The sequence below is a fragment of the Thrips palmi genome, unplaced genomic scaffold, assembly GCF_012932325.1.
Source record: "Thrips palmi isolate BJ-2018 unplaced genomic scaffold, TpBJ-2018v1 HiC_scaffold_4, whole genome shotgun sequence".
NCBI lineage: Eukaryota > Metazoa > Arthropoda > Insecta > Thysanoptera > Thripidae > Thrips > Thrips palmi.
Window position 1 is genome coordinate 821,587 of NW_023144631.1, and position 17,992 is coordinate 839,578.

The 17,992-nt window shown below is 57.6% G+C and overlaps 1 protein-coding gene across 2 annotated transcripts in view; it reads right to left on the reverse strand.

Moving 5' to 3' along the window:
• Window positions 1-2,029: 2,029 nt before the first annotated feature.
• Window positions 2,030-17,992, reverse strand: part of LOC117649648 (tyrosine-protein kinase Dnt-like) — a 74,073-nt gene continuing 58,110 nt past the window's right edge. For both annotated transcript variants that reach the window (XM_034392585.1, XM_034392584.1), the window contains 9 exons: window positions 17,139-17,376; window positions 16,569-16,845; window positions 15,951-16,488; window positions 4,944-5,127; window positions 4,447-4,609; window positions 4,221-4,370; window positions 3,698-3,857; window positions 3,418-3,554; window positions 2,030-3,343 (listed from right to left, as the gene is read on the reverse strand). In XM_034392585.1, the coding sequence (XP_034248476.1) occupies window positions 3,232-3,343; window positions 3,418-3,554; window positions 3,698-3,857; window positions 4,221-4,370; window positions 4,447-4,609; window positions 4,944-5,127; window positions 15,951-16,488; window positions 16,569-16,845; window positions 17,139-17,376 (1,959 nt within the window). In that variant the 3' untranslated portion in view covers window positions 2,030-3,231. The remainder of the gene's footprint in view (window positions 3,344-3,417; window positions 3,555-3,697; window positions 3,858-4,220; window positions 4,371-4,446; window positions 4,610-4,943; window positions 5,128-15,950; window positions 16,489-16,568; window positions 16,846-17,138; window positions 17,377-17,992) is intronic.

A 17,992-nucleotide genomic window follows, 5' to 3' on the forward strand; every position in this document is an offset into this window, starting at 1 on the left:
TCGTCATACGGTTGGAGTGCTTCCAGGTCCCGTCGCACACGTGGCGGGGCGGGGTGGGGCTGCATCCCTGGAGCCTCCAGGCCGGGGAGGCTTGGCGTCCCAGTCGGAACGCCGATGACACAGTCAAACGCGCTGCCGCCCTTGCAGTGCACGGTGCAGGCAACCGTTGCGGGCCTCGGCGCCTGCACGCTGCGGGATAGGCAACGCTGCGACGCGGGTGCGGCCGGCTTGCCTACCCGCCGGGCGCTCGGCGGCCCCGCCGCGCCGGCCCCGACCGTTAACCTTAATTCGGTCCCGGCCTCCCTCAGCCTCGGACCGCATGGGGCCGTGTGCCCGGCGGGTCCACGAAGGCCATTATAGTGTATCGAGGCCGCAGTGTCCTGCCGCCATGCTGCCCATGGTGCGTGGCGGCGGGCCGGGCCGGGCCCGTGTCCAAGCCTCGTCGCCGCGGGTCCACGGGGTCCACGACGGGGTCCACGAGGCCGCCGGCAGCGACAGCGCACGAGGCTAGGAAGCGGTGCCGCCGGTGTCTCCGGAGCGGTGAGGGGTCGGCCTGCCGCTCCTTGAGCCTGCCTGCATGTTAATTGCTAGTTAATGTCATTAAAGAGAAACAAAGCGCCCCCTCCCCCCGCCGTGATGCGTCTTCCGCGCGCACCGTCACGCCGTGTCGTCGCCGTGCCCACAACTCCACCAGTTGAACGCCGAATTCATCATACTACCCGCCGGCTCGACCATTCTGACCCTTTTTCGAAGCAGTTTTCCTCTTCCCCAGTGGGTCGGAAAACCGATGAGGTCGGACAAAACCGAGGTCGAACCTAAAGAACTTGGATCGAAAAAACGACGACGACGAACCGACTAATGCAGTCCCCTCCGAGCGCGCTGGATGGGTGGATGGATGGGATGGGATGAGTGGGATCGGATGCAGAGCTAGAAGCGGTAGCAAGACCGCTTAAAAACAGGTACCTAGCCTACCCTGCACCTCCTGCCCTGCTTCCTGCTCCCACTCCGCTTGGCTCTGCTTGGCTCACTGTGTGGCGAGGTGCTGTGTGGGGCTGCTCTGCCTTTCTCTTTCTGCGAGTGTCGGCTCGGAATGCGGCCCGTCTGGGTGACCCTCTGCTTTTATTTCCTGTGTTATTCTGGAATAAAAGTGAATGCGGGCGGCGCTGGCACTGGCGCTGCCTCGGCGCTGCATGGGGAGAATGAGTGGATTCCGCCGTGACGCGCCCCCGTCAGCCCCGCGCGCTCTCACTCCCGCTCCCTGCCCCGCCCCCGAGTCATCCCTCTCTCTTCGTCTCGCGCGCTGCCCACCATAGCCACCACAGCCCGGCCGCGTGGAATCCGCCGTATTAAAAGAAATGGCTCAAAAATTGCACAAGATTTTATTATTATTATTTTATTTTCTTCTCTTGGCGTCCAATTTTGAGGCGGCGAATTTGAATGACTGCCATATATTTTGGCGTCGATGGCTTTAGTGCGGCCCCACGGCGCGTGGTCCAAAGTTTATGGTGTGGGTGCCGAGCAGTTCCAGTTTTTATCAGAATTTAATTTTGGGGAACATTTTTTCATGCCCCAGTGTTGTGTGCGAAACCCATTGTAGTTGCGTGGTACTAGGCGAACTCTCGGCCCTGCAGCCCTCCGCCCTGGCCGGGCCGGGGCTGTCCTCTCTGGAATGTGATTAGCAGTGCCTCGGCCTCTGCCCCGGCACTGACAGTGCTTTTGGGCGGCGAGGCCGCGGCGGGAATGCCTCTCTGGCCTCTGACCACCCTGCAGACCGATTCCGAGAGTCGCTTTCATCTCTCTGTCCCTCTCGCTCGAACAGGGGACGTCTCATGAGTGCGAGAGAGACGACAGCGGCGAAAACGACTCTCGGAATCAGTCTGATGTGCTCTCTTTGCCAGTGGCGGAGCCAGATCTAGCGTGTGGGAAATTCCAGTGGAGTGGCCTGTGATGGCCTCTCGATGAAAAATTATTTTGAACGACTTGGAGGTTCGGACTCGGACAAGGTTGAAATGAGTGTGACACAACACAGTTTATGCAAAAAACATCGAATTTTAATAATTGAAAACAGTCGATCATACGATCAATATACCAATGTCTTACCAATGAGTACCGAACATTGAAACAGTATCTATTTTGTTTACAGCGCGCAGAGGCTGATAATACAGTAAAATGAGATTTTATCATGTCTAGACATCTAGGGTAAAAGATTGAGAGTGACACAAAGAAAGTTCTGATTACAAGTAACTGTGACGAGTTGTTGTGTTCTATAGAGAACTATCGACATTAATCGAATGAATTGTAACAAAACATAGCAGAAAAATTTGGGAAAAATTCCAATATGTCTCTTCACTTTGTCTCATACGTGACAGAGCTAAATGCCCACAATGATGGTCCAAGCAGTTTCTTTTTTAGACGTTCATGTTTATGAGGTAATACTGAATGTTTGAATAGTCTACGGCGACATGAATAGAATTTCTCCCAATAACAATAATGTAACACATGGGATAACAGAACAGGTATTTTCTCACTGATATTATTGGCACTAAAATATACACCGAAGAAGAGACGAATGCAACAAATATCGACAACATCTAATAAGGTACATATTAATTATTTCACAACTTAAAAAACATATAACTTCAATAAATATACTTTAATTAAAAATTCTTGACAAATAGTGGACTAATAAGAAGTATTCACAATAATAAACTAGTGGCAGTTGTATCCACTTTTTTTTCCCATTTGGGTATTTACGAACCAAAAAAATAAAAGTATCACATTAAATTGATGTAGCCAGAGTGGCAGCCGGGCGTCTCACCGCCAGGAAAGAACACTGGTTAACACGATCATGCATCACGGTATCACGAGGGGGTAACGACTTCGGGAATCCGGCTGACAGCAAATTGGTAATCCGTAATCCGGATGACCCGAAATTTTGAGGTAATCCGGGATAATCGGGGAAAATTTTGAGGTAATCCGGGGTAATCCTGCTAAATCGAAAGGTAACCCAGGAATTTTTGTTGTTGTATTCCGGAGGTAATTCGGGGGTAATCCGGGGTAATTCGGGGTAATCCGGGGTAATCCGGCTGACACGAAATTCACCATTCGTTGCCCCCTCGCGGTATGACCTCCACGTCCCCGTCCGAGGAAACGCGGTGGGCCGAGGACGCCGGCGACGTGTGCCGCCGGGTGCACCGCGTCGCACTGCGCGCAGGCCTCGTTGCGGGCGGCCTAGATGTAGTGGCCCAGGGCGGCGCTGAACTCCTGCAAGCCGGCCAGCAGCTGCGTCATGGAGGGGCGGTCCTCGGGGGCGGTCACCCAGCACGCCGCCATCAGGCCGTACCTGCGGACAAACCCCAGATTGTCAATCCCCCGTTGCGCCATGTTCACCGTGCCGGCTGTGTCGGTGGGACTCACAGTTCGTCGGGGCAGCTGGCGGGCTGCGACAGCCGGTAGCCGTCCCGGAGGAAGTCGGCCATCTCGAAGGGGTCCACCTCCTGGTAGGGCTGTCCCGCCAGCGTCACCAGCTCCCACAGCAGCACTCCCCACGCCCACTGCAGGCAGGACGACTCATTAGACCATCAGGCAACGCGCTTCCTTGACGCTCGTCTCTGTCTCTCTCGCACTCACGGGGTGACGAAGCGCGAGAGAGACAGAGCAGCCAAAACGACTCTCGGAATCAGGGCGGCGTACTCACCACGTCCGACGCGGCGCTGAAGTGCCGCAGCAGCAGGCTCTCCGGGGCCAGCCAGCCGAGCGGCCGGTTGTCCGAGTCGCCGAGGCAGTGGTAGTCGTTGGGGAACAGGTCCCTGGACAGCCCGGGGTCGGCGATCTTGACTCGCAGGTCCGGGTCCACGCTGCCGACAAGGAACGCAACGCGAGCCGTGGATTAAGGGGATCAGCAACAACAACAGCGTGGCGCCGGCGGGCCGGGGGACTGGCGCCACCCCACCCCCACGGCCCCCGCCCGCCCCCGTCCCCGCCCCCGCCCCCGCCCCCGCCCCCGCCCCCGCCCGCCCCCGCCCCCCGCGGCGACAGCGCGACGGCAGCGCGGCGGGAGGCTTCGGTTTCACGCGGCGCCACGGGCGGAGGCCGCAGACACCGAGCCGATCACGAGGCACCCGATGCGCTCATCGACAACAAGAACCACCACCACCACCACCACAAAAACAACAACAACAACAACAACAACAACAACAACAACAAGTCAAGACACCTACATGCAGTTGCGGGTGGCGATGTCGCGGTGCCAGACGCGGTGCGTGTGCAGGAACGCCACGCCGAGCGCCACTTGCATCGCCATGTGCACCATGTCCTTCGTCAGGATGGCGAAGTGGCCCTCGCCGCCGGTGCGGTTCTGGATCAGGAACCTGTGCAAAACGCGACAAAGGTGTCAGTACGCTTGGAGTGACCTGAGGAAAGGTGAAACAGTTTGGCGTTACCGACCTCTTGAGGTTGCCGTACTTGATGCTGACGGAGTACGCCAGCAGGGGCCGCTCGCCGGGCTCGACGGACACGGCCCTGGGTGCCAGGATGTGCTCGTGGCTGAGGCCGGCCAGCGCCAGGCCCTCCGACAGCAGCACCGAGATCTGCAGCTCCGAGGCTTGGTCTGCGGAAGCAAAACGATTCGCAATTGTCACCAAACGACGCGCCCAGCAAGCGGGCAGGCATGCGCACAGTGGGCCAGAAGCACGGTGGCCAAAAGACTGGTGGAGGCGGCCAAAATTCCGAGCGCATTTTGAGCTCCAGAGTCCCTGAAAGAGACTTGAACCGAACGTGTGACTCCTCCATCAACGGATTGCTCTCCGAACGAGGAACTCATTGGTGGGGTCACACGCTCGGTTCGAGTCTTTGTTCAGCGACTCTGGAGCTCAAAACGCTTTAGAGTATTGGCTGCCTTTGCCGGTCTTCTCGCCCACTGTGAATCGGCGGCGAGACCTTACCTGAGACAGTCTTGACGATGGCGTCCTCCTGGTGGCCGGGCCTGGCGCGCCAGTGGCCGCGGAACACCTGGCCGAAGGTGCCCTCGTACAGCAAGTGCGTCGTCTCCAGGGTGTGGCGCGGCACGGACAGCAGGCGCACTCTGTTGAGGGGCTCGCGCAGCCGCGCGTCCACCATGGGCGTCATCTGCAATCAGGGCGGCAGAGAGTCAGAGTCAGGCCGGGTGTCGTCAGCGTCAGCACCGCCCCGCTAACTACCCCGGACGCCGGGCCGGGCCTCCAATGAGCGCCCCGCCAGCCTCGCCCCGCCTTGCCCCGTCGCGTCGCGCAAGTTTTATTTCGGCGGCACTCTCCAAGACTTTGCCGCACTTTCAATCCCGACTCGACGCGCCCGGCCGCCGCGCCGCCACCCTCCGCCCGGACGTCCGAGGGCGCCGGCAGGGCGTGGTAACTTAACCGAAATCATGAAATAACGTTAAAGTTATTGTTAAGGGGTACAATTTTATTCCATAACGCACGGGAAGGAATTAACGTTATTGCTTTGGCTACAATACAGCCCGTTACAAAATTACCGGTTAACAGTAATAACTTAAAATGACGCAACGACATTGTTATTGGGTATGCCTGTAACGTTATTATGATAGCCGAATAATGGCCGGTATCATTTAATGTTACAGAAGAATAACGATAAATATATCCCCCGAATATTTTCGTTATGTTAATAACGTTCTTTTACCCTGAAATTTTTGTTCTGTTGTATTGAAACAAACCGTTTTCGTCTGTGGAAATACCGGCTCCCGCTGGCACCGACGCGGTGCACTCCCCCATTCTCACTTTTAAGTTCAATTGGGCGATTGGAATCCCATTTCGAATTTTGTTTGTTCTTTTCGAACCTGGCGCACCAATGACACTCAAAGATATAGGTGACAAAACCAAGACTGAATGTCTAAGCAAGCCAACAGCGTCCGCGTGCGTTCTGCATGCCTGCCAGCTGCCCTGCGGATCAGACGTGGGCGATGAACCCACTGTCCGACCGTGAGCCGGCACCTCAGCCTCAGAAACCCTCACAGCCGATGATCATGGATACTGAGAAGGGTTGGTGGGTCGCGCATCCCTGCGTGAGGGAGAGACCGTCCCTGCACTGATTGAAAATGTAAGAAACCTCTAAACGCGAGGGAGGCGCTGTGAGGCGACGCGCGCGCCACCTAGCGGTACACTGTTATTTACCGAATAAGACGTCATTTCGCTGAATGTGAATTGTGTCACGTCCAAACGATTGATTAAGTATACTTAACGGCCGTGCATCGTTCCAATAAATGTGACATCGTATTCAAACGAGCATGACAAAATACACATTCAAACGAACATGACGTCACATTCGTTGAATAGTACGCGTCGGGCACGGGCACTACGACTGCTTGTCCAAGCAAAAGCCCCAGCCGTCGCAAAATTTCTCCAAACTTCTCTAGTGGTACGTTGTTGCCATGTCAACGTCAACGCTGTCGATCGAGACAGAAATATTTCTTTCCAGCATCATTCGAGACAGAAATTTGAACCTGGCGGGCAAGAAATGTGAGGTAGAACCGAGCCCAAGTGGCAAGCTTGCAGAAGAACAGAGCAGTTTCCTCATTTTTTTAATATAATTTGATGCGTTTTAACGCGATTGATCGCCACCAAATCGCATTGAAAGTCACGCACCCGATGGCCGATGTCCCAATACGGCCTTCCGTAGTGGTCAACAGCAATGCCGCCGCTAGATGGCGCGCACGTCTTTACACGGCGCTTCCCTCGCGATTGGAGGTTTCATGCGTTTTTGGTTAGAGGAGGGAGCGTTCGCATACCACGCGCGACCAGCACGGGCCGTCGCATGAACGTCTGTGTCACTTCTGCTCAAAAGGTGAAAGACTTGGAGCCTGTCCTGTCCGCCTAGGTCTGCTGCATGGCACTGTGACCGATCCACAACCTTCCACGGACGGATATCACTGACAGGAAAATTCAGAAAACAAACTCTCAAAAATCACCAAGTTACTGGGTAGAGGAATTAGGCACTCTGAATCAGGCCGTCGTCATGGCCTTGTCAATAACGTTATTAAATTTGCGTTCCCTGGTTCTTGTTATAACAGTATCAGAATATGATACATAATTTTCGTTATTGTTATAACTTTAACATTAAAGAAACGCCTCAAAAATTAACGTTAGTTGAAAAACAACTTAAACATGTTACAAGTATAACGGTTACTTTCATCCCGACTTTATTTTTTGTTACTCTTTTATCGTTATTTCGATCACTTTTAAGTGCCTTGGTATCTGCTTAACGTTAATGCAAATGATGCCCGATTTATGAAGAAAATATATACCCAACCGAAAAAAAATACCAAAAATTCTGGGTATCCTCGAATTTACGTTATGTTATTGTTATGTTAAGTTACCACGCCCTGGGCGCCGGCCGCCGCCGGGGGTGACGGCGCAGCGGCGACGCTGCCGAGGGACGGTGACCCCACTGCGAAGCGCTGCGGAGCTTAGCGTCGGCCCGTCCCACTCCCAAACAGTCTGGACCGGTGCGCGGCACACTGGCAAACTTGCGCCGCCTCGGCGCGCCCACGCGCTCGGCCCTTGTTCTTGGAGCGCCCCGCCGCCCCTACACCGCGTGATTGTCCACGGCGGCCGCCAGCAGACTGATTCCGAGATCCGTTCCCGTCGTTCTGTCTCTCTCGCACTCATGGGGCTTCCCGTATGGGTGCGAGAGGGACAGAGCGACGAAAACGACTCTCGGAATCAGTCTGCAGGCGAGGGCGGGGGCGAGGGCGGACAAGCAGGGCGGGGGGCGGACGGCTCGGGTGACCAGGTGGCAGGCGAGCCTCTCCGGTGTCGCGGTGTGGCGCGGCGTGGCGTGGCGGCCGCGGGGGACGAGGGCTGAAGCCGCAGGGGAGGCTCTGCCGCTCCGCCGCTTGCTGCTCGCGGTCAGGAGTTACGGGAGTTACGGCACCGGGCCGTTCCGGGAGAACGCGGCGCAAGTTTCCCTTAAAAGAACGCAGCGGCCGCCTTGGCGCGGCGTTGCTGGACGACGAGGACGTCGCCAAGCCGATGCTCCGCGTCTCCGCTTCCCTTTGACCGTAAAGGCGTCCCGCCCCGCCGCCCTGGCCGAGCAGCCAGCACAGCCGGCACAGCCGGCAGCGACGCCGAGACAGAGGGGCAGAGGGCCCTGGCCGCCCAGGCCACCCTGGCCCTATAAAAGCACATGGGCGGCCGACTCGGGAGACTCGGCCGGCGTCGGAATGCTCGAGGGCCTGCAGGACGGGGCGCCGGGGCTGCGGGGGCCGCGGGGGCGCGGGGAAGGTCAAAGCGGACTCGAGTGTCGCCCCGACTGCTCTGCCTGCTCCGAGTTTCGCAAATTGCGAAGACACTACAACCGAGTTTGCACTGCACTGCGCTTCTCGCTGACGGGCTGCCCCGCCGCGCTGCTGCAGGCTGATTCCGAGCTCTGTCTCTCTCGCACTCGTGGGGCACCCCGCGTACGTGCGAGAGAGACAGAGCGACGGGGAGAGTGCCGCCTGAAAAGCGCAGCGGGCCATCGTCGGAGCAACAGGCCCGCGAGCGTGGCGGGGCGCGGCGGCGCGGCCGGGCAGGGCTCCATCCACAATCATTCGTTTGTCTGTTTGTGACGGATGTTTCCATTTCCGAGGCCAGGCGAGACGGGCGGGGAAGGGGGGGGAGAGACGATATGAAGAAGCGCGGCGGAGCAAGCGAAGCGGCGCTGCGACAACACGGACTCCTGGGTGATTATCAGCGTAGGTTGTCATTTTAGCCCGAGGATACTTTTGAAATAAAAGGTTCCCGAAAAAATTTCTTTTTGCACGGAGGCGATATGGGACTACTAGAAGGATAAAAATACGAAGCCTCCGCGAAATCGGCCCACGGGTTTAGAAATGACAGCCCAAAAAAGATTGGAAGAAATTAATAGTTCATAATCAAATTTCAAATTGCTGTTTTTTTCAAGTTCTAAGGCTAGGTAACGGTCGTAGATTATGCCAAAGAGTGGTCAAAACAGAAGTGGAAGAAAGTAAAATGATCCCCAGCTAAGTGCACAGCACAGCGCTGAACAGAACAGAGAGAAGCGCCGGGCAAACCGGCAACCATAGGTGTATGGGTGCCATGCGCCGTACGGCAATTTGAGGTTATGTTCGCCATTTCCCCTTAAAAAAAAAAAAAACGATTTAAATGCAGGTCTGAGGAACTGTGGTGCCTATTAAGTGCATTTAAGTGACGACACAATTCATTCTGATCAATCTTGTTACGGGACAACCTGATTTTTATGCTGAAATATGCAGTTTGAAAAGGGGTGGACGGAGTTCATTTCTTGTACCGTTTACAACCACTGTATCTCGCCACGCACTGGTCGCTAGGCTGAGATACGATTCTTCCGACCAAGCGCTTATCAAAGGGGCCACTAAAACCTAACTTTTGAAGAAATCGGGGCACTTTTGGAACATTGGTTTTCGAGAAAAGGGGGTGGACGGAGTTCGTTTTAAAAAACATACGCAGCGGAATCGAAGACTAAATTCCACTTGGACTCCCTTCGCGCAACACCAGCCAGCTGATTTTGGTGGTGGCGGATGGAGAACTGAAAGATGCACAATTCCCGAGTCGGGTCGTGTTATTAAAGCTATTTTAGCGATTTTGGTGCCTAAATAAGCACTGTGGACGGAGTTCACATGAAAACTGGGGGAACAATTTTGATGACGTGCTGTTTCACGCTTGTTGCTTTCAGAAAGTCACCGTGGCCGATGATGTGACCCCACATACTTTTTCTTTCATGTTGGTCAGAAGAAAGTCTGCTTTCATCTCGCAGGAGGTTGTTAAACACCACTTTTCGAAATCGACTTGGTGCGGGAGAAGTGGACGGAGTTCACTTTTTGACCACTTCTCGATATTATTAAGGCCGATTCAGAAGTGGCAGCTCAAAACTCAAGATTGAAGGTGGTAAAGGACCCCAAGGGGCGACCTCAAAACAAATTTCAACATCCTATGTGGTCTAGTTAAGAAGCACTTCCCCGGGGAACGCGAGTGACAACCTACGGTGATAATCACCCTCCTAAGACAATTTGTTTTCGGAGCGGCGGCAGCGGCGCGGCGGAGAGGCGCTGGGAAGAGCAGCATATTGAGAGCGAAACATTCCTTTATCAGCACTCCACTGGCTGGCTGTGCCCCGGCAGTGCCGTGGCAGGCAGTGCCTGGCAGTGCCGCCGCCTCGCTCCGTTGTTCGCCTGGCAGGCTCTCCTATCGTGATGACTGCCTGCCTCTGCCGCGTCGCGCCGCCCCGCCGCCCCGCCGGCCCGGAGTCAAGAGACGCGCGCTACATTGTACTGCTCGCTTTCGCTGCTCGCGATATCGGAATTTTATTATCGGCGAGGCGTGTCGGCGTGTCGTCGCGCCCATTAGGGCCGATTGCCTGGCCATGGCGGCCCGTGGCCGTGGCGGCCTTTGGCCTGCCTGCCGACTAATGAAAAGGGAACAGGGTGATTATCAGCGTAGGTTGTCATTTTAGCCCGAGGATACTTTTGAAATAAAAGGTTCCCGAAAAAATTTCTTTTTGCACGGAGGCGATATGGGACTACTAGAAGGATAAAAATACGAAGCCTCCGCGAAATCGGCCCACGGGTTTAGAAATGACAGCCCAAAAAAGATTGGAAGAAATTAATAGTTCATAATCAAATTTCAAATTGCTGTTTTTTTCAAGTTCTAAGGCTAGGTAACGGTCGTAGATTATGCCAAAGAGTGGTCAAAACAGAAGTGGAAGAAAGTAAAATGATCCCCAGCTAGCACAGCACAGCGCTGAACAGAACAGAGAGAAGCGCCGGGCAAACCGGCAACCATAGGTGTATGGGTGCCATGCGCCGTACGGCAATTTGAGGTTATGTTCGCCATTTCCCCCTTTAAAAAAAAAAAAAAACGATTTAAATGCAGGTCTGAGGAACTGTGGTGCCTATTAAGTGCATTTAAGTGACGACACAATTCATTCTGATCAATCTTGTTACGGGACAACCTGATTTTTATGCTGAAATATGCAGTTTGAAAAGGGGTGGACGGAGTTCATTTCTTGTACCGTTTACAACCACTGTATCTCGCCACGCACTGGTCGCTAGGCTGAGATACGATTCTTCCGACCAAGCGCTTATCAAAGGGGCCACAAAAACCTAACTTTTGAAGAAATCGGGGCACTTTTGGAACATTGGTTTTCGAGAAAAGGGGGTGGACGGAGTTCGTTTTAAAAAACATACGCAGCGGAATCGAAGACTAAATTCCACTTGGACTCCCTTCGCGCAACACCAGCCAGCTGATTTTGGTGGTGGCGGATGGAGAACTGAAAGATGCACAATTCCCGAGTCGGGTCGTGTTATTAAAGCTATTTTAGCGATTTTGGTGCCTAAATAAGCACTGTGGACGGAGTTCACATGAAAACTGGGGGAACAATTTTGATGACGTGCTGTTTCACGCTTGTTGCTTTCAGAAAGTCACCGTGGCCGATGATGTGACCCCACATACTTTTTCTTTCATGTTGGTCAGAAGAAAGTCTGCTTTCATCTCGCAGGAGGTTGTTAAACACCACTTTTCGAAATCGACTTGGTGCGGGAGAAGTGGACGGAGTTCACTTTTTGACCACTTCTCGATATTATTAAGGCCGATTCAGAAGTGGCAGCTCAAAACTCAAGATTGAAGGTGGTAAAGGACCCCAAGGGGCGACCTCAAAACAAATTTCAACATCCTATGTGGTCTAGTTAAGAAGCACTTCCCCGGGGAACGCGAGTGACAACCTACGGTGATAATCACCCAACATCGACCCGGCGCCCTTCGCTTCGCCGCGCTTCGCCGCCTCGCCCTCCGGCCGCCACACTCGCCTTCCTGGGCGAGAATGCCGCGCAATCTAGCCGAGTTCGTCCAGTGCCGCGGCCGGACGGCCGAACCAAACGGCGGGCTGGTCGACCCGGTGGCCGCGCCCGTCACGATAATGTTTCTGGCCCGCTCACCGCACTGCCTCACGGCCGACAGCTGGTTGCGGCGGCCCGGCCGGCCGGCCTTACCTGGGCGCGTACCTGCCAGCGCTCCACCGGGCCGCCGGGCCGCCGGGCCCCCGGGGGGCCTCGTCAGCAGGGTCCCACCCCACAGGGACGGGCGTGACCGGCCCGCAACCACCCCACCACCTCCACCTTCTCATCCTCAGCAGCACGGGCAATGCAACGACCGCCGCCACCGCGTCACCATAACACCACCGCACGCTGCCGAGGGGGTATGCACTCGCGTAATAGTCGGTACACTCTATCTGTAATAGCACGCGTAATAATTCGCGTAATAGTCGCGTAATAGCCGAAATTGTCAAAATTTTATCAATTTTGGTGTGTTTTAGGCCGTTTTTAGCTAAATTCCGATGAATTTGTGGCGTAATAGAGCGTAATAGCGTAATAGTCGGTACACAGGTTCAGAGAGCGCATACCCCCTCGCACGCTGCACCTTCGCACTTCGCCCTCCTCGACCCCCACACCCACATGCCGACGGCCGCAACACACAACGCACACGCACGCGCGCCCTCACACACACGTGCAACTTGCGCAAACTAACGCTTGCCCTAGTTTGTGTTCGGTCCAGATGTCCCTCAGGGACTGCGTGTTGCCGTCCGACTCTGTAACGACGGGGGGTTAGTTTAGACAGGACCCTGCGCTGTCCCCCCTCCCTCCCCCTCGCTCCGCACTTTTGGCCGTGCAGGTAGTTGCCTTGTAGTTTGACGATTCGTACAGGCGAGGTTAACGAGGGTTTGATTCTGGCCGCGGCGAGGTGAACCCTGGCCGTGCGGCGCCCCTGCAGCCCCCTGCAGCCCCCCGCCCTGCTCCACGTCCTGTGCGATGCAAATGCGAGGCAATGCACTTCCAGGCGGCGGGGTGGTGGCGCTGGCGCGGCCCTTGCAGCCAGCCATTGTGGCTCGGAGTGAGATATCGCTGTAAAACCGGTAGCCGTTTGCGTGTCGCCATGTCAGCCCGCTGCACACCTGGCCGTCGTGCACCTGCAGCCAGAGCCTGTCTCTCTCGCACTCACGCTGCGTCGCGTAGGGGTGCGAGGGAGACAGGGCGACACACGGCCCTACACGTGTCTCCGCGTGCTACGCCGTGTTCCGCAACGTGGTGCCACCGCACTGCCAAGGCACGCCTGCCTGACCTACTTGAGGCATTTCCCGGCGCCTAAAAAGGCGAAGGGCAGCGTTCGTACGGCGCGGCCTATCCGCGGCCCAATCTCTTTAATTGCCGACCTGGAAGGCCCTGGAAGGCCGGGAGCCGCGAGTGTGAAGGATGGTAATATTTTAAGGGGGAACGTATTTCTGCGGCGAGGCGGAGTGGCGTGGCGGCGCGGCAGGATGGCAGCAGGGCTGGCCTGGCGCGGCCTGGCGGAGGCATTATTTGATGCTCCTCGGCACGCGAGGGACCGACAGCACGGCCGGCGCGCCGCCGCGGCCTCCACGCCGTCCTGTTCCTCTGCCGGGTTGCCTACCTGCGCCTCAGCGGGTTGGAAACAACCTTAGGTTGTGTCGCTCCCCGTGTGGGGTGGTGCACCCTTGCTGGCACAGTACAGTGGCCCCTCCCCCGCAGTGATATGTGTGCGCTAGGGATGCGAAGGACGGTAATATTACCGGTAATTACCGGTAAATAACGGTAATTTACCGTAATTTACCGCGACGTCGAAAATCCGGTAATTAACGGTAAAATTCAATTTTTGGCCATATAGTTGTTTTCGTAAATTAAATGAACTCGGGACTCAAATAGAAGCAAAGTGTAACATATTATCATCGTAACGGATTCAAACTGACCGCCCTTCACCACCAGGGCCTTGTGAAACAGTCCACATAGGAGCTTTGGCTAGCTAGCAAGAAGACTGTGCCTGCTGAAGGGGAATACACCGCTGCTTTGCTCGTCGATCTTTGTGTACGACGGCACTGACAATCCAAACGCTTTAAGTATAGCGTCAATTTGTGCAATGCTTTTGCATTGCCTTCCCATTCCCATGCATATGGCTATGGCATTGCACGTATGGTGCGATATCTCAGTGCATTGCACCATACGTGCTATACTCATAGCGTTTGGAATCTCAGTGGGTTTCTTGTAAAATTCAAATTGGTTGATCAGTTAATAAATATTGACCCTATCTGCTGATTTGTAAATTTTGTCGATTTACTGTCATATCAATAAAAATAACCCCTTTTTACATTTTAAAATACATAGGAAAACATGAATATTTGATAAATCAGCCAAAAACTCGAATTTTACCGAAAATTACCAATTTTACGGTAAATTACGGTAAATTACCGTTTTTTACGTAACGTTGAATTTTACCGGTAATTTAGCATCCCTAGTGTGCGCGCACACATCGGATCTGGGCGTGGGCCGCAGCGCATAGCGCATACCCCGGACCGGTGGGGCAGGCCGGGCAGACCGCACACATTAAGCTATATCGACCGGTATCGAGGCTTTCATCGGCCGGCCGAGGAGCACCGAGGAGCCTCGTAAATTAGGATTGCTTGCAGGCCAACGAGATGCCCGGCGTGGCCAGCGCCGTGCGGCAGCGCCCCGCAGAGCTATCAGCTGCAGCCCTGCGGCGGGCCACACTGCCCCGATGAACGACGTCCCCGCCGTGCCGGCCCGGCCGGCCTGCGGTACCGGACGTCCCCCCTTTGTCCGGGATCCCCTTTCTCTGGGCTCATCTACTTGGGTCCGGCTGCCCGCCCGCCTGGCCGCCTGCCTGGCCAGCTTGTCCGCTTGGGGTGCTCCATCCCGACGACCGGCCGCACGGCCGCACACCGGATCGGCTCAGAGCACGGGGCGGAAAATGTGGGAACGCACAGCAAAGCACGGCCAAGCCCGCGCGCTCCATCGCGGCGCCCAAACTCGTCCAATGCGGTGGCACTGTCAGGGCGTTTCGGCCTCAGCGGCCTCGACGGCCACCCTGCGCGCCGCGCCTCGGCAGTGTCGCCGGTTTACGGTGGCCTCGGCGGCCTCGACGGCCCCGTCGGCCTCGGCAGCAGCACGCTCCATGAATCAAATTAAACTGACGTAATGGCGCTCCGATTTGACGGGCCGCCTGGCTGGGCCTGCTGCCTGCTGGGCGTGCACGCAGCGGCCCCGGCTTAACCCTTCCGCCCCGGCCTCTGCCCCCTCCCTCTCCCCCCGGGGGGCTGCGCTGCACCCGTAACCCACCTCACGGCCTGCTCGGCCTGCTCCACCTCCACGCCGTGTGATTCATGGACTCCGCTTATCATCATCATCGTCATGTCCGTGTCAGCGCGGCGCGCGCTCTCCGTCTCTCTTATTGGCTTTCAATGAGCCTGACGGCGGCATGATGCGCTCCCTCTCCCTCCCTCCCCGCGCCGCGCCGCGCTGCCGTGATGCGGTGCTAAATCACTGGCCGCGGTCTGTAGCACCGCGCCAGCCGCAGCAACAGCAGCAACCTATATTTCCGAGTTATCCCATAAACTCGAGCAAAGTGCCCTCTCTCGCAACCTGCTATGGCAGCGTAGGCCTCGGCTCCGCGCTGGCTCGGTGGTGCGGCCGGGCCGGGGTTGGGTTGTAACCCCGCAGCGTGGCGCGGCTTATACCCTCCCCCCTCCCCCCGGGGTGCTAAATCCGGGTGGCAGCGAATCACTCACGTATACCTTTACGAGCCCCTCCCCCACCCCGCCCCCGGACACAGATCACGGCGGGCGTGCGCCGCTGTCATCACCCATTTCCGTGGGCGCCGCTAATGATGGTTCTGGCCGCGTGGCGGTGGCGGCGCGGTGCCGAGGGCGGAGCGATACGCCGCCGGATAAAACGTGTTGGCGCGGCGGGGCGCGGCTAAACCGCGATGAGCAGATTCGCCCTTCGCTCCGCCAGGCCGTCACCACCGCGAGGATTAAGTACGCACTGCCGCGGGTTCAAATCCCGCAAGGCCAAGTTTTTGGTTTTTGGAGTTTTCAAACGCTGCGCTACTCACCGCTGGCTTTCCGAAGGAGTTGACGCTGGAGGCGGCGTAGTAGGCCACCCTGCGCGGGCAGTACGAGGAGTAGGACGAGTAGGCGCTCTCGGTCTGCGGCGTGGGCGGCGAGGGCGAGTACAGCCTGGTGACGACGGGGCCGGAGCCGCCGCCGCTGGTGGCCACCACGGAGGTGGCGTAGGGCGAGGCGGCCCTGGACGAGGCCGGCTGGCCGAGGCTGAGCCCCAGGGCGCTCTTGGTGAGGGAGCCGCTGGCCAGGCTGGACGCGCCGAGGCCGCGCGACGCGGAGCCACCCAGCGCAGACCCGCCCAGCGCAGACCCGCCCAAGGCGGACCCGCCCAGCGCCGAGCCCAGCACGGAGCCGAGGCCGAGCGCCGAGCCCAGGCCCACCTTGTGGAAGGAGGCGATGGTGGCGTACGAGCCGCAGTCGCTGTCCGAGCCCACGGCGCCGATGAAGGGGCCGCGGCCCGAGCCCGGCAGCGGCGGCTTGCTCACCAGCACGCTCGGCGGGGACCCGTACGCGCTGGCGTAGCTCGTGCTGCAAAGGACACTGCGTTAGGACACTGTCGGCCAAAGCAGAGCTGCACCTACACTGTCACCGCCAGCGGCAGCACTCACTATTGGCACTCCTGCGGCCGCATCTTGGAGGTGTCCCTGCGCTTCCACACGAGCACCATGAGGAAGGAGGACAGCACGAAGAGCGCGCCGGCGATGCCGCCCGTGGCGTAGAGGCCCTCCGTGGCCTCGAGCAGGACGGGCCGCCAGCCGTCGCCGCCGCCCGCGCCGCCCGCCGCCCCCGGCACCGCTGCGCCAACGGAACCGGCAGCGCCGCCGCCCGCAGCGCCCAGCGACTGGTGGCCGATCTCGTTGGGGTGCGGCCTGCGCGGCCGGTCGTCTGGAAGCACAAGGATAGCGTGATGCAGACTGCGAGGAAGACTTTCCGTTGAGTCACGGCCACTGCATGGCGGCGGCCGCCCCGGTGGCGCTGCGAGGCGCGGCGCGCAGAGTCACCTCAGTTCGCCGCGCGGCCTCCGATCCGATCCATCATTTCTGTTCCGCCGCGCCGGAATGGATCGGAATGGACGCCGCGAGAAAAAGGAGTCGTTCTTTTGCCGCGATCCATTGCGAGGATAAACGCCGCGGTTTTTCATACATCATCATCAGCGACGGACGCGAGACGTCACTCACCGAACAGGCAGATCTTCTTGCGCATGAAGTTGAGCACGGTGTCGTTGATCTTGCGGTTGGGCGACGTGACGTTGAGCTGGATGAGCACGTCCACCTCGGCGGCCTTGCGGCCCGTGCACGGCAGGTGCACCTGGAACGTCTCCAGGAAGTCCGGCACGCGGCCCCGCGGCGGGATGTCCAGCGTCGGGGGGTCCATGGCCTCCTTGTCGCCGCGCTCGAGTCGGAACTGGTACAGCACCTGCTGACACACGAAAAAACACGGCACATGAAACACAAGGACCAATCCGCCGCGCGTGTTCGACAAATACATCGGCACCAATTTCCCTGGGCTTTCTTTTTCGGCCTTCCAACGAATGCTTAACCTCTCCGCCGATGCGCCCCACGCGACCCCGCGCGCCGCGCCGGCTCCCCCAGAGGGCCCCGCCCCGCCCCGCCCCGCCCCAAAAGCAGCGGGCATTAATTAAATTCTGCCCCTGATGACTCCCCAGAGCGACGCGCGCCCCCCGAGTCTTTCGCGCTTTCCACAGCAGAAGACTTTCCCCCTTTTCCTCCGGTCAACGGCGTCGCAGGCGGGAGAACTCTGGGGCTACTCCGCGCGCGAAGGCCACTTTCTGGCGACCCCGCGCGGGGTATCGTATCGACGGGGTCACCGCCACGCACGCCGGTCCGCGCCTCGCAGCACCTGTTTTCGGGCCTCTCTCTCGCACGCATTGTGGGGCCGGTGATGGATTAGCGGCGGCTTCTCGTCAGCCCCGCGCCGACGCGCCGCTGGAACACTTTGAGAGTCCCGACAAAAGTTGGCCGCGTAATGACTGCCATGAGCCTCGCAGCCCCGCCGCCTCGCCTGCAGACTG